This window comes from Phacochoerus africanus, chromosome 11, assembly GCF_016906955.1.
Source record: "Phacochoerus africanus isolate WHEZ1 chromosome 11, ROS_Pafr_v1, whole genome shotgun sequence".
NCBI classification, from domain to species: Eukaryota; Metazoa; Chordata; class Mammalia; order Artiodactyla; family Suidae; genus Phacochoerus; species Phacochoerus africanus.
This window is the reverse complement of record NC_062554.1, coordinates 6,792,050-6,807,078: the sequence shown is the minus strand read 5'-3', so window position 1 is coordinate 6,807,078 and position 15,029 is coordinate 6,792,050. Positions and strand designations below refer to the sequence as shown.

Below are 15,029 nucleotides of genomic sequence, written 5' to 3'. Positions count from 1 at the left end.
GACGGTGTCTCTGTTAACTAAATCTAAAGTGGACACTTTGATTTCTTATCTTACTTATTAACCTCTTGGCAGTTGCATCACAATTGACAGTTCCCTGGTCATGTCATCCATGACTTAAACATTGTCGTGGTTTTCCTTTTCTTCTCTAACATTCCCAGATACTTTTTTTTTTTTTTTTGGTCTTCTGTCTTTTGCCTGGGGTCTGATCGGAGCTGTAGCCACAGCAGCTCGGGATCCGAGCCACATCTGTGACCTACACTACAGCTCATAACGATGCCAGATCCTTAACCCACTGAGCAAGGCCAGGGATCCAACCCACAACCTCATGGTTCCTAGTCGGATTCGTTTCTGCTGCGCCATGACAGGAACTCCCCTAGATTCTTTTAAAGGTTCTTCTTTCTTCATCTTACATTTAAATATTTAAATTCCTTAGATCTCTATACTAGGACATCTTCTCTTCTTATTTTTTATTCTCACTATAGGCATTCTTTACCACTGCGTGGTTTCACTTACCAACAAATCGTAAATTAGCATCTCCAACGTTGGGCCTTCCTTCTGTGTATACGTGTATCCTCTGGCCTACTTTGACATCTTTTCACCTTTTCATCTCAAATTTAGTGTTCCACTTATCCAATGCTGCGTAACAAACCACCTCAAACTTAATGCCACACACAAGAAGAGCGTCTTTTAAATTGTCTCTTAGTACTCTGGAGCTTGGATGGGCTCAACTTGGCAGTTGTCACTGAGAGGTTGGAGTGGGGGGGGGTCTCTCGTATGATTACAGTCATATAGTGGTTGGCTGCTACTGCGGAGTAGTTATCTCACAGACTTCGCCACTGAAATATTGGTGTGGACCAGGAAGCCGTGAACAATTGGGAGCTAGCCTAGCTAGAGCTCCTCATGCATCTCTGTATCTCCATACGGTTTCTCCAACACGGCAGCTTTAGACTCACTCTACTTCTTACGTGGCAGCTTGTAACACGGGCTGCGAGGGTGAGAGTCCCAAGATGAGTCAGGTAGGAGCTACAGCATGTTTTCTGATCTAGCCTCAGAAATAATCATGATACTGATTGTGTTATGTTTTTATTAATTGAGGCAGGCACAAAGGCCTGTCCAGCTTCAAGGAGAGAGAGCATAAACTTGCTAAGAAGTAGCAGGGTTCTAGAAGAACACAGAGGATGGGAAATATTATAGTAGCTATTTTTGAAAAACACAATCTGCTACAGTCTGGCCTCTGGCCGAGACAGTTCATTCGCCTCTTGCATGCAAAATACAACATTCCTCTTCACTCTCAGCCCCCCAAAGCTCAGCAGCAGACAGCAGCTTGAAGTTCAAGATCTCGTCATCAAAATCAGATTCGAGGGCTGGCAAGGCTTTGGGGATAGTTCCTCTAATACAGTTTATCTCAGTCAAAGAATTTGTGAACTAGAGAGATAAGTTATGTCTACCATACATCTAATGAGTAGTCATGAGATAATTACTGCAGCTTTATATTTCAAAATATAAAGCACACAATAAGATTTTTTCCGCTAGAATGCCTGACTATTTTGTTTTGTTTTAATTTTTTATTATAATTAATTTACAGTGTTCTGTCGATTTCTGCCATACAGCAAATTGACCCAGTTATACATGTATATACACTCTTTTTCTCATATTATCTTCTATCATGTTCCATCACAAGTGACTGAATATAGTTCCCCTGCTGTACAGCAGGACCTCATTGCTTAAATGACTAACTATATTTGAAAGTAAATGTTCATACTCTAATAAAAATAAAAATTTTTAAAATGTGGCTATAGAAAAAAAGTAATATGTTCAGATATTAAAAATAAATTTATTCCCTCTTGCCTTTTTTCAAGGCATGTTTTTCTACTAGGAAATAGAGACAGATTTCAACAACTTTTCCAGGTCTTTATTAGTGTGACCTGTGATAGGCTTTAATCTAGTGAGATAAAGTTGAAGCAATAAAATGAAAGAGTCAGAAAAAAAAATTTTTTTAATTATAGCTGAGTTCCCATTGTGGCTCAGTGGTAACGAATCCAGCTAGTATCTATGAGGACACGGGTTCAATCCCTGGCCTCGCTCAGCAGGTTAAGGATCTGGCATTGCCATGAGCTGTGGTGTAGGTCGCAGATGCAGCTCAGATCTGGCATTGCTGTGGCTGTGGCATAGGCTGGCTGCTACAGCTCTGATTTGACCTCTAGCCTGGAACTTCCATATGCCACAGGTGCAGCCCTAAAAAGACCCCCCAAAAAATTATAGCTGAAAATTGTCCACATTTATTAAAAACTATAAACCCACAGATCCAAGGAGCTCAACCAACCCCAGGTAGGTAAAACAAAGAAGATCTCACGCCAAAGTACATCATGTTTAATTTGTTAAAGTGCAGTGACACTCAATGGTGAGAGTCTGAAAAATAGACAGACAAATGGAACAAAGAGTCTAGAAATAGGCACACACAATTGATTTTTAACAAAGATGTGACAAATTTATAAAAATGCTTAATAAAATTTAATAAAAATGAATCCAGCCCCTGGGCTTTAGGTAATGACTAATGAGGTTGCAAGGATGAGTCAACATTAGAAAATAGATCAGTATAATAAACTGCATTTACAGAATAAAGAGGAAACATTCCGTGCTTATTATCAGAGTTGCCAGCACTTGATAAAATTTAGTATGCCTTAGTGATTAAAAAGTAAGACAAAAGTCTCAGCCAGCTGAATAAAGACCTTTTCACTCTGACCAGGATATCTTCCTGAAGCTTACAGCCACATTGTATTTGATGGTTTTATTCCTTTTCTATAGCTGCCATAACAAATTACAGCAGACTTAGTGGCTCAAAACAATACAGATTTATCCTCTCACACTGCTATAGGTTAGAAGTCTGGATGGGTTGGGCTGGGTTTTTGCTCTGGCTCTAACAAGGCGGAAATCAAGGGGTCCCCTGGGCTGGCCTCTAGGGGAGAACCACCTCCAAGCTCATTCAAGTTGTCATCAGAGTCTAGACCCAGGAGTTCTCTTGTGGTGTAGCAGGTTAAGGATACGGCATTGTCACTGCAGCAGTTGGCATTGTTGCTGTGGCGTAGCTTTAATCCTGACCCAGGAACTTCCACAAGCCACAGATACGGCCAAAAAAAAAAAAAAAAAGAATCTAGTTCCCTGTAACTGTAGGAGCGATAGATAACGTACCAGCTGGGGGCTACCCTTGGCTCCTAGAGGCCACTGTCCGTGGTCCTTTCGGAGGCTCCTGCAGCTCGGAGCCAGCAGCAGGGCCTTGTGACCTTCACATGCATGGACTCCCTCTGACTTGCCCTTCGGCCCGTCTCTCATCTCACTCCCACTAGAGAAAGTTCTCTGCTTCTAAGGGGTCATGGGATTGGATTAGACTCACTCGGGTAATCCAGGATGATCTGTGTTAAGGTCCGTAACTCTGCTGTATCAGTAAATTATATTTCACATGTACTCAGTTCGAGTATGAAGGTATGAAGATTTTTAGAGGCCAGTCTTCCTATTATGGTGATAAAATAAGAAAATAGTACCCATCACCACTATTTCGTCAGTGTTCTTAATGAAAGAAAAATAAGGTGTTTAAATATTTGGAAAATAATATCTGTATTATGTATTTATGTTATTATGAGGTGGTTGTGTACCTCCAAAAACATAAAAGACCCAGCTGTCAAACTATTAGATGTGGTAAGCATTCAGTAAAGTGAATAGATATGAGACTATAAAAACATTAGTTTTCCTCTTAGCTAAAAATAGTAGTAAATTCTAACATATAATTGGGAAAAAATTATTCACCACAGCAGTAAAATACTGGTGAATCAACCAGTGAATGTCGTGACCCATGAGAAGAGTTGTTTTCTTTTTAACCAAAGAATGACATGACTAATTGGAGAGATGCAAATACTGTGGATTTTTAAAAAATTTTTCAATCACTTTTGTTAACTGACGTGTAGCTGATTTACAGCATTATATAAGTTTCCGGTGTGCAACATGGCGATTCACAATTTTTAAAGATTATACTTATTATAAAATATTGACTGTATTCCCTGTGCTGTACAGTATATTCTTTTAGCTTTTTTATTTCACACATAACTTTGTACCTCTTAATCCTTCATCCCCTTTTTGCCCTACGCAGTTCTCTCTCCCCACTGGTGACCTCTAGTTTATATCTGTGAGTCTGTTTCATTTTTGTTATATTCACCAGTTTATTTTATATTTTAGATTCCACATATAAGTGATAATATATACTATGCATCTTTCATTTTTAAAAACGTGGACTTTGGAGTTCCCGTCATGGCACATCGGAAATGAATCTGACTAGGAACCATGAGGTTGCTGGTTCAATCCCTGGCCTTGCTCAGTGGGTTAAGGATCCGGCGTTGCCGTGAGCTGTGGTGTAGGTCACAGACGCAGCTCAGATCCCACATTGCTGTGGCTGTGGGGTAGGCCGGCAGCTACAGCTCCAATTAGACCCCTCACCTGGGAACCTCCATATGCCATGGGTGTGGCCCTAAAAAAACAAAAAAGACAAAAAAAAAGGTGGACTTTTATTAAATTTATTTGTAATTTCAATGAAATCCCAACGAAACTTAAAAGATGCTTTTAAAGGAACTTCACAGTCTGGTCTTAAAATGTGTCTGAATTTTTTTAATGTACAAAAATAGCCAAGAACAACAAGATGTTTGTGTGTGAAGACATACTGAAACATGCAGTGAGGACTGTAGTAATTAAAACTGTAGTATCATACAAGAGTCAACAGATAACATCAAAGAAAATTATCTCTGTGTGTGGACCTTTAGATACTGATTCCAACCAACCAACCATGAAAATTCATATTCAGGCAGACAGGGAATTTTAATAATGAGCAGTATATTAAGGCTACCAAGGAATTATTGTTAGGTCTAATAATAATATTGTTTCTGTATTTTTTTTTAACTTTCTATTTTTAGAGACTTTTACTAAAACATGTACGAATAAAATGACATGCTATCTGGAGTTTGATTTAAAATGCTTTAGCTGGAGTTCCCATTGTGTCTCAGCAGGTTATGAACCCAAATAGTATCCATGAGGATGCAGGTTCAATCCCTGTCCTCACTCAGTGGGTTAAGGATCCAGCCTCTTCATGAGCTATGGTGGTTGCAGACGTGGCTTGGATCCCAAGTTGCTGTGGCTGTATCATAGGCCAGCAGCTGCAGCTCTGATTTGACCCCTAGCCTGGGAACTTCCATATGCCACAGGTGTGACAAAAAATTTAAATGAAATGAAATATAAAATGAAATATTTTAGCAATGAAGAATAAAGAATAGGCAAAGCAAATGTGGAAGTCTTGTTAACTTGAATCTCCATATCTGGTACATATAATAGTTCACTTTGCTCTACACTTGGAACTAACACAACATTGTAAGTTAAGTATATCCAATATGAAATAAAAATTAAATTTAAAAATAGTTCATCATGCTTGTCTCTTTACTTTTGAGAACACTTGAAATTTTTCATAATAAAAAGCATGTCAATGGCATTGCGAATCTTTGGGGAAAGGATTTATTCAGTAACTGGCAGAGCAATTGTCTGTTCATTTAGGAAGAAGTACAAAGTTAGATTTCTCCCTTCTGCCATAAAAAGGTAAATTTCAACAGAATTAAAGAACTAAGTGCTAGGTTATTGAAAACTGAAAAATTTTAGAATATTTTTACTTTATCACTAGTGCCTTTTTAAGTAAAACCCAGAACCCATAAAGTTAAATGATCAATAAATGTGAGCACATAAAAAACAAAAACTTCTATAAAAACTAAAGAACTTTTTAAAGTTAAGAGGAAATGAAATGGGAGGAAGTATTTGTGACAACAGAAAAAGGACTAATATCTAGAAGAAAATATATTTAATAACAAAAAGACAAAAATTAGAGAAATGGATAGAGGATATGAATTGTCCATTTATAGAAAGAGAACTGCAGATGACCAGCAACAGATGAAATGCTATCCCATTACAAAGACACGAAAGTTGAAACAATGAGATAATCTTTATAAAATCGCGAAGAGTGGCGCCATCGCGCATTGGTGAAGTGCAGAGAAGCACATGCTCTTACACACGCCTCCAAGGAGGGTAGGTACGGCTTTTTGCAAGCAGCTTGACAATGTCTGTTCAAATATACAATTTCCACTTCTGCGTTTTTAGCGTAAATAAATATTCCCCTATGTGTTCCCAGAGTCACTGACTAGGTTGTTTGTGCAATACTATTCATAATAGCGAGAAATTTAAAAGCTCGGGTTGGCGGTAGAGTAAGAGTGAATAAGCTGTGGTCCAGCTGAACCACTGAATTTGAGAATGGAGTCAGTCTGTCTGTACAAACACTAAAAAGTTTCCTAGACACATTCAAGGGTTGATAGACCTCATTTCATTGTTTTTAAAGCAAAACTGTGCAAAGTATGTAGGGAAATACATAGTAAGTGTTTTTATGAAATACACATAAATCAATGGGACCGTGGTTATCTTGAGGCAAGGAGCACACGGTGGGGTGTACAGACACAACAGACTTGCCATTTTGTATTAATCGTTGTTGTTGTTGTTGTTGTTTTCTTTTGTCTTTTTGCCTTTTCTAGGGTCGCTCCCACAGCTTATGGAGGTTCCCAGGCTAGGGGTCTAATCAAACCTGTAGCTGCCGGCCTACACCAGAGCCACAGCAACGCGGGATCCAAGCTGTGTCTGCGACCCACACCACAGCTCACAGCAACACTGGATCGTTAACCCACTGAGCAAGGCCAGGGATCGAACCCAAAACCTCATGGTTCCTAGTCGGATTCGTTAACCACTCAGCCACGACGGAAAGTCCTAATCATTGTTGTATTAATTGAACTTTATGGAGTTCCCATTGCAGCTCAGTGGATTAAGAACCCGATATAGGAGTTCCCGTTGTGGCGCAGTGGTTAACGAATCCAACTAGGAACCATGAGGTTGCGGGTTCGGTCCCTGCCCTTGCTCAGTGGGTTAACGATCCGGCGTTGCCGTGAGCTGTGGTGTAGGTTGCAGACGTGGCTCGGATCCCACGTTGCTGTGGCTCTGGCGTAGGCCGGTGGCTACAGCTCCGATTTGACTCCTAGCCTGGGAACCTCTATATGCCAAGGGAGTGGCCCAAAGAAATGGCAAAAAGACAAAAAAAAAAAGAACCTGATATAGTCTCCATGAGGATGCGGTTCGATCCCTGGCCTCCCTTAGTGAGCTAAAGACCCGGCATTGCTGCAAGCTGTGCTGTAGATTGCAGATGCGGCTTGAATCTGGTGTGGCTGTGGCATAGACCTGCAGCTGCGGTTCCCATTTGACCCCTAGGCCTGGAACTTCCATATGCTGCAGGTATGGCCGTAAAAAGAAAAAGGAGGGAGGGAAGGAAGGAAAGGAAGGAAGAAAGCTTTATATTCATGTAATTTTTAAAAACTGAAGGTGTGCATATTAAAACAGGCAGTTCAAATACAGTTTATAGATTGTGCCAATGTTGACATCCTGGGTTTTATATTGAAGTATAGTTAGCTAAGTTGTTACCACTGGGGGACGCTGAGTAAAGGGATTCTGTACCACTTTTGCAACTTTCTGTAAGGTCTGTATTTCAGAGGTTTTTTTAATTATCAGATAAATCAATGAATACCATTAAATATTGAAGAAATGGTTACTTGTCACTAAAGTCTTTTAAATTATCTAAATATTCTAGTCACTTAAGAAAACAAAGAGAAAAGTAAAGTCATCCTTTTCCTATTTTCTTGAATAGATTCTAGATGATCTGGAATGTCATGGAGTTGCCGCGTCAGAACAAAGCCGAACAGAGTTGGAACAGAAAATAGATGAAGCTAGAGAGAATATTCGTAAAGCAGAGGTAAGGTGGCGGCTAGTTTGGGCATTTCGCCAGCTCTGACAGTGTCGGAGCTGTAATGTGGATCTTTAGAACTCCGTTTCTATACATGGATTCACTTGAAGGGTGGTTTCCCGTCTGTGTCCAAAGTAATAGTTTTGAGCCCGCTTCACACAAGGTAGTGCACACAACCGTGAACCTGCTGTGACCCGTTTTCAGTCATGAAACCTTAACTAACAAAAGAATTAAGTCACAATAAAGATACTGATTGAAAAGTTTTCACAACATAGCTAATAAATCAGTTGGGGTAGTGGTATAGGAATTGATATACATAAACCAGTGCCTAGAAAAAATCTCCCCCCATATGAAAGGTTCACTGGGTCCAGGGGCATAAGCTGACCTTTTAAGAGTAGAGAAGAGTTGGTTAAGCAGGCAAGGCCAAAAGAAGTTTCAACAGTGAATTTTAATCTTGGGAGAGTCGTGGAGCCCTTTGCGGATTGTATGAAAAAAAGGTGTGCATTTCATGTACAGTGTTCAGAAGTTCATGTACCCTAGGCTAATGTTCCCTGACCTAGAGGGGCAAGGTTGAAATGGAAAGAAAGGGTATTTGCGAAGAGTGAAGGTACAGGATATAGTTTGGCAGTTGGGTTTGATTAGCGAATTTTGGCCAGGAAATGTAGCGGAAAGTAAGGAAGCTCGTGTGGTCAGGACCAGTTTATGGAGGACCTGTGCGTCCTTGTATTTAGCTGTCTGCCCAGTGCAGCATAGTGCAGGTGTGGACGTAGACATTTAAAAAGGACTGAGACTGTCCGGCCCTCAGCACATGTTCTTGTTAGGAAGGCTTAAATAATGCCCCAGATAACGAAGACTGTGAAGCCTAAGTGCCAGGGAGTGGTCCACACGAGGGTCCTTAATACCTAAGGACCCCAGAGGGCTCAGAAATCACCGTGGGGGTGGGGGGTTGTTAGGGCAGGTGGCACGAAGAGATAGGGCTTCAGATGGGTTTTGACAGATGAAAAAGGGATAGCCCAGACTTGTGCCACACAACCTCAAGAGGCAGAAGCTGAACCAACAGAAGGTGGGAAGGAGGCAGATTTGAGCTTGCTGCTGGGAAATACTTGCTAACAGTCAGATCTGCCCAGGGACAGAATAAGCTGCCCTGGATACAGTGCCGCATTCCGCGTGTGCGAGAAGATTCTGAACAAGGAATTCTTGCATTGGGTTGAGCATTCAACGAGTGATTTTCAAATCCCCCCTCAGATCCCTCTAAGTTTTGAGGAAGTATTTCAGTGATTGGGGGTGGGGCACGGAGGCGGGGGTGCTGAGGGAAGAGGCAGCATGGGCAGAAAACGGGATGTGAGCACGATTTTGACACAGCGCCATGGACGTAACCTGAACCAAAAAGACATGCCGGCTGCCTGGACTAGAGAAGCCCCGGTAAGCCCAGCCCATTCCCAGCACATGATCCACGGCCTCTGAAGTGAAGAGAGCAGGGTGAACGATAAATAGCCACCTTCCTCACTGAATTCAGGGACATGGCTAAACCGCTACCCTAAGTTGCTGGCCAGGCACTGTTGGCAGGCGCTTGCCTAGTTAGAGAAACTCTGGCTTGTGTAGAAGAGCTTTCCCTGTTTGTTTCTCCAAAAGCTGGGTGAAGCCAGTTTCAGAGCCCTGCTGGAACACAGGGCAGGTCTCAGAAGCTTTCCGAAGGTGTGTTCTCTTGTATATTTTCCATTTCCAGACTCCATCCGTCGTGTCACTGTCTGGCGCCCTGCCTCCCCCGTGCCCTCCGGTCGTAGCAGCAGTGGCTGTCAGTCACACAAAGTCTGCATTTAGGCTGAATGACCTGTTATTTCCATGCATGTGCTAAACCTGCCCTGTGTTTGTTAGCTTAAAGCTAAAAATATGAAGGTTCAACAACAGGATGTTGCATCTCTCCTCATGCTACTGTTAAAGTCTACACTCGCAGATAATTTCCTTACCAAAAATGTGGAATATGCCAAAAACCGTGATGCCAGATGCATTACCTCAGTTTTGAAAATCTGTGAAATATAGGTAGTTAATCCTGCTGCTCGCTATCTTAGAATGATCTTTCACTTGATTTCCACTTATCAGTTAGAAAAAATAACCCAGCTAAAATTAGATGCAACTATGAGATTATCATTAATGAAATTTTGGGATCGACAGGAGCCTTCGGAGGAATTGACAGTGATGGTTTCAATAGATTCCCTTTTTCTTCCTGTCATTTGCATTGGATTTTTTCTCTCCATTCAGTAGTTTTTTACTTTATTATTAATACTTATGCAAAAAGGAGAAAACTAGTTAAAATTCCATTGTATCCTTGGATGTTAGGTTTTTAAACAACATGAATATCACCCTCCCTTGTTGATTATTCTGCTTTATCCAGTCTCTTCTGTATTGTGTGCCCATTGTTGCTAATTAGAATAGAAACCTTTGTGGCACTCAATAATAGGTTAAAGACCTTTTTCCAGTCATAAGAAATTGAAAATGTAAATGGCCTGTGCTTTTCCAAAGAACAGGAATAGTACTCGATTTCCAGAGAATGGTGTAATAGGGGCTCTATAGAAATTAATTGTTGGCTGATTAATTTGGGGACAGACTCAGTAATCAATTAGTTTAACAAACACTTAACGAGTGCCTGCTGTGTGCCAGATGCTGATGAATATACTAGACATAGAGCCGTGAGCAAACTGTTGTTATGACGTCTGTGATTATCATAAGAATATTTATACTAGCTGGGTTACTGTTTGCAGCCTCTGACTAATTTAAGAATTGAGATGAAACAATCGCTGCTTAAACTAAATTTTAATAACTGTTTTCTTAACCTGGTATTTAGGTATTTGAATTTTTTGAAATTCCTTTTGTCATATAGATACACCCACATTCTTGATCTGACATACCATACCTATTTTTGTCTTTTTTTTTTTTTTTTTTTTTGCTATTTCTTGGGCCACTCCCGCGGCATATGGAGGTTCCCAGGCTAGGGGTCGAATCGGAGCTGCAGCCACCAGCCTATGGCAGAGCCACAGCAACGCGGGATCCAAGCCGCGTCTGCAACCTACACCACAGCTCACGGCAACGCTGGATCGTTAACCCACTGAGCAAGGGCAGGGACCAAACCCGCAACCTCATGGTTCCTAGTCGGATTCGTTAACCACTGCGCCACGACGGGAACTCCACCATACCTATTTTCAGAGCAGCTTGCCAAGAAACCAAGAGTTTTAAATGCCCTTTTTGGAAGCTGTACATGACTTATGCTTCAGGAGATAATTATTTTTATATGTTTGAATTACACCTTTATTTGGATTGAAGGCAATTTTCTCTTTTTTTAACGGTGAAATTTTTAACACAAAGAGAAGGATATTAATGTAAGAAGTCAGAGACACCCAGAAATTTTTAATGACATGTTGGGTGTAAGGTCTGTAGGAGGAACTATGTGTGATTATTTCTTCAAGATATTAATTGTGTTCTATGATCTGAATTGAATGTTCATTTGAAAGCCAAAGTACATGGTATCCAATGAATTAACAAAACCAAAAATAAAATCACTTATTGTCTATATAAACACATTTTAAAGATGCCATTTTTAAAAATTGTCATCTCATAAGTTTCTCTTGTACAGAGGAATTCAGCATTATAATGACACCCTCATACTTGATAACTCAAAAATGGTTAAAACCCTTGCCATATTGCTGTAAGAGAAGTCTAGGAGTTTGTTTGGTTGGTTTGTTTTTAGGGCCACACTTGTAGCATGTGGAAGTTCCCAGGATGGGGGTTGAATCAGAGCTGCAGCTGCTGGCTTATACCACAGCCACAACAACGTTGGATCCAAGCTGCATCTGCGACCTATGCCACAACTCATAGCAACGCCAGATCCTTAACTTACCGAGTGAGGCCAGGTATCTGTCCCGCATCCTCGTGGATATTAGTTGGCTTTGTAACCGACTGAGCCACAATGGGAACTCCCTAGGAGTTGCAGTGGGTTGAGGATCCAGCGTTGTCACTGCATCAGCACAGTTTCGATCCCTGGGCCTGGGAACTTCCACATGCCATGGGCACAGCCGAAAAAAAGAGAGAGAGAGAGAAGTCTAAAACTTAAGTTGCATAAAATATGAGGCCTCGTTACCACAAGGTTAATGAAATGCTAAGGGTGACCCTGCTATAGAAACAAAATTTCCAGCCATTTTATATCCAAATTTACACTACCTCCAGATCTATTATAGTAGGGTTTCACTGTATTCTTATATTAGTATGTCAGTAGCTCTCTTAACTAATCACTCTCTTCAATTTTTATTGTGAAAAATTTCAAACATACAAAAAAGATGAAAAAAGAACATATTTTCCAATATGCTAAATTCAGCTGTTAATATTGTACAGTATCAACTTTATGTGTTTATTTCTGTTTTATAAAATGGAAGTAGAGTTTAAAGGCCTGGTTATAGTCTATATTTTAGACAAAAATACTTTCTAGATGATGCTTCGCTTTTCATCACGGTATGTTTTTATCAAGTTGTCTCATTATTGCTGCTAAGAATAGTCACTTAATTGAGGTGGCGATACCAAATCTTTCCAGTCAAGGTTCTTTTTTTTTTTTTTCCATTGCACTTGGTAAGTAGTAATCACCTCCAGTGACTACTAAAATGGATATTTTTCTCCCTTTCTTAAGTGTAATTATGATGTCATGGAATTTTGAAAGTCAACTTAAGGTATAATATATATAAAATGTAAGCATTTCAGGTAAACACTTTGATGTGCTTTGACAAATGCATACCTCTAAATGTCTTTTGCCACAATCAAGATATAAAATATTTTATCACCCCAAAAAGTTCTTTCGTGACCAAGCAACAACTGATCTGCTTTCTGTGATATGACTTCAACAACATCAATATGAGGTCACTTGATAGTGTCCTGCACGTCCCTCACACTTTGATCCAGCCTTACTTTTTGAAATGATCTCAGTTTGATGAGTTACTGTGTGTTCGCGTTCGCCGATCTTTTCTTCTGTGGTGTATATAACCTGCTCATAAAGCTATCCTGTAAGTTTTGATTTGAGATATTACATTTTCAGCTCTAGAAGTTTTATTTGGTTCTTTTTATCTTCCAGGTCATTCCTATTTATTCATGTTGTCCTTTAAATCATTAAATATATAAATATATATATATATTTTTTTAGGGCTGCACCTGCTACACATGAGGGTTCCCAAGCTAGGGGTCAAATCGGAACTACAGCTGCCAGCCTACACCAGAACCATAGCAACACAGGATCCGAGTCGAGTCTGTGACCCACACCACAGCTCACGGCAATGCCAGATCCTTAACCCACTAGGCGAGGCCAGGGATCGAACCCACAACCTCATGGTTCCTAGTCAGGTTTGTTTCTGCCACACCATGACGGGAACTCCAAAATCCTTAAGTATATTTATAGTAGTGACTTTAAAGTCCTTCTCTACTCATTTCATGGTATCTATGATTTCTGGCTCTCTCTCTCTCTCTCTCTCTCTCTCTCTCTCTCTCTCTCTTTTTTTTTTTTTTGGCCACACTCTCAGCTTGTGGAAGTTCCTGGGCCAGGGATCAAACCTGAGCCACAGCAGCAATGCAAGCCACAGCAGTGACGATGCCAGATCCCCGACCTGCTGCGCCGCAAGAGAACTCTGGCTCTCTTTCTGTTGATACTGAACATTGGAAACCTTGACTGGCTACGAAGTGTCTGGATTCTTTTTCTTCTTCTTCTTTTTTTTTTTTTTTTTGTTGTTGTTGTTGTTGTTGCTATTTCTTGGGCCACTCCCTCGGCATATGGAGGTTCCCAGGCTAGGGGTCTAATCAGAGCTGCAGCCACCGGCCTACACCAGAGCCACAGCAACGCGGGATCCGAGCCGCGTCTGCGACCTACACCACAGCTCACGGCAACGCCGGATCGTTAACCCACTGAGCAAGGGCAGGGACCGAACCCGCAACCTCATGGTTCCTAGTCGGATTCGTTAACCACTGCGCCGTGACGGGAACTCCTTTTTTCTTCTTTTAAAGACTGTAGAGTTTTGTCTGGGCCGTCAACTCAGTTTGATCTGCAGATCCTTTTGATCTGTTTGAGGTTTGTTTTTTTCGTTTTTGTTTTTATTTTTGTTTGTCTTTTTGCCTTTTCTAGGGCCTCTTCCTGTGGCATATGGAGGTTCCCAGGCTAGGGTTCTAATTGGAGCTGTAGCCACCGGCCTATGCCAGAGCCACAGCAATGCGGGATCCAAGCTGCCTCTGCAGCCTACACCACAGCTCACAGCAACGCCAGATCCTTAACCCACTGAGCAAGGGCAGAGATCGAACCCTCAACCTCATGGTTCCTAGTCAGATTCGTTAACCACTCAGCCATGACGGGAACTCCCCCAAGGTTTGTTTTTTACACTTTGTTTGGGTTGGTTTAGTAAGTCTGATTTAGCTCTATTACTAATACATTTCCTTTCTGCAGTTTCTTCTTATGCTGTGAATATCCAGCAAGGGTTCTGGTCTCTCAACTCTGGCTGGATATACTGCAGCACCTTTCAGCTCTGTACAGTCTCTGGGAATTTTTTAGTTCACAGTTCCACGGTAGATGTTCTTTCTCCAGTATTTATTCGTTAAGTCTCCTCATGGAGTCCCATTTCATGTATTCTCAATTTATTATGGATTCTTACTCATTTAATGCATTTTCAGGATTACAGTTGTCCTTTAAGCCCCATATTGTCCAAACTTGGCCAGTGCAAGTCCATTTAAGCTGATTTCGGTGTCCTTTTGGCATTATTCCCATTTTTTTGTCTTTGAGCATTTTTTTTGCTTTCTAGCACAACAAGCCATTTTAGGCTCACCTTGTATTTTCCCTGCCCTAACTTAGAATTAGCCTTTTCTTTTCTTTTCTTTTCTTTTCTTTTCTTTTCTTTTCTTTTCTTTCTTTTCTTTCGTTTCTCTTCACGTCCCTTCCTTCGACTTCCTCCTTCCTTCCTTCCTTCCTTCCTTCCTTCCTTCCTTCCTTTCTTTCTTTCTTTCTTTCTTTCTTTCTTTCTTTCTTTCTTTCTTTCTTTCTTTCTTTCTTTCTTTCTTTCTTTCTTTCTTTTGTCTTTTTAGGGGCTGTACGTGCTGCACATAGAAGTTCCCAGGTTAGCAGTCAAATTGGAGCTGTAGCTGCCGGCCTACACCACAG

General features: G+C 40.9%; 1 protein-coding gene across 2 annotated transcripts in view; it reads left to right on the top strand.

The window, feature by feature from the left end:
• Positions 1–15,029, top strand: part of FCHSD2 (FCH and double SH3 domains 2) — a 247,331-nt gene that overhangs the window by 196,580 nt on the left and 35,722 nt on the right. For both annotated transcript variants that reach the window (XM_047752651.1, XM_047752652.1), the window contains exon 12: positions 7,763–7,867. In XM_047752651.1, coding sequence (XP_047608607.1) covers positions 7,763–7,867 — 105 coding nt within the window. The remainder of the gene's footprint in view (positions 1–7,762; positions 7,868–15,029) is intronic.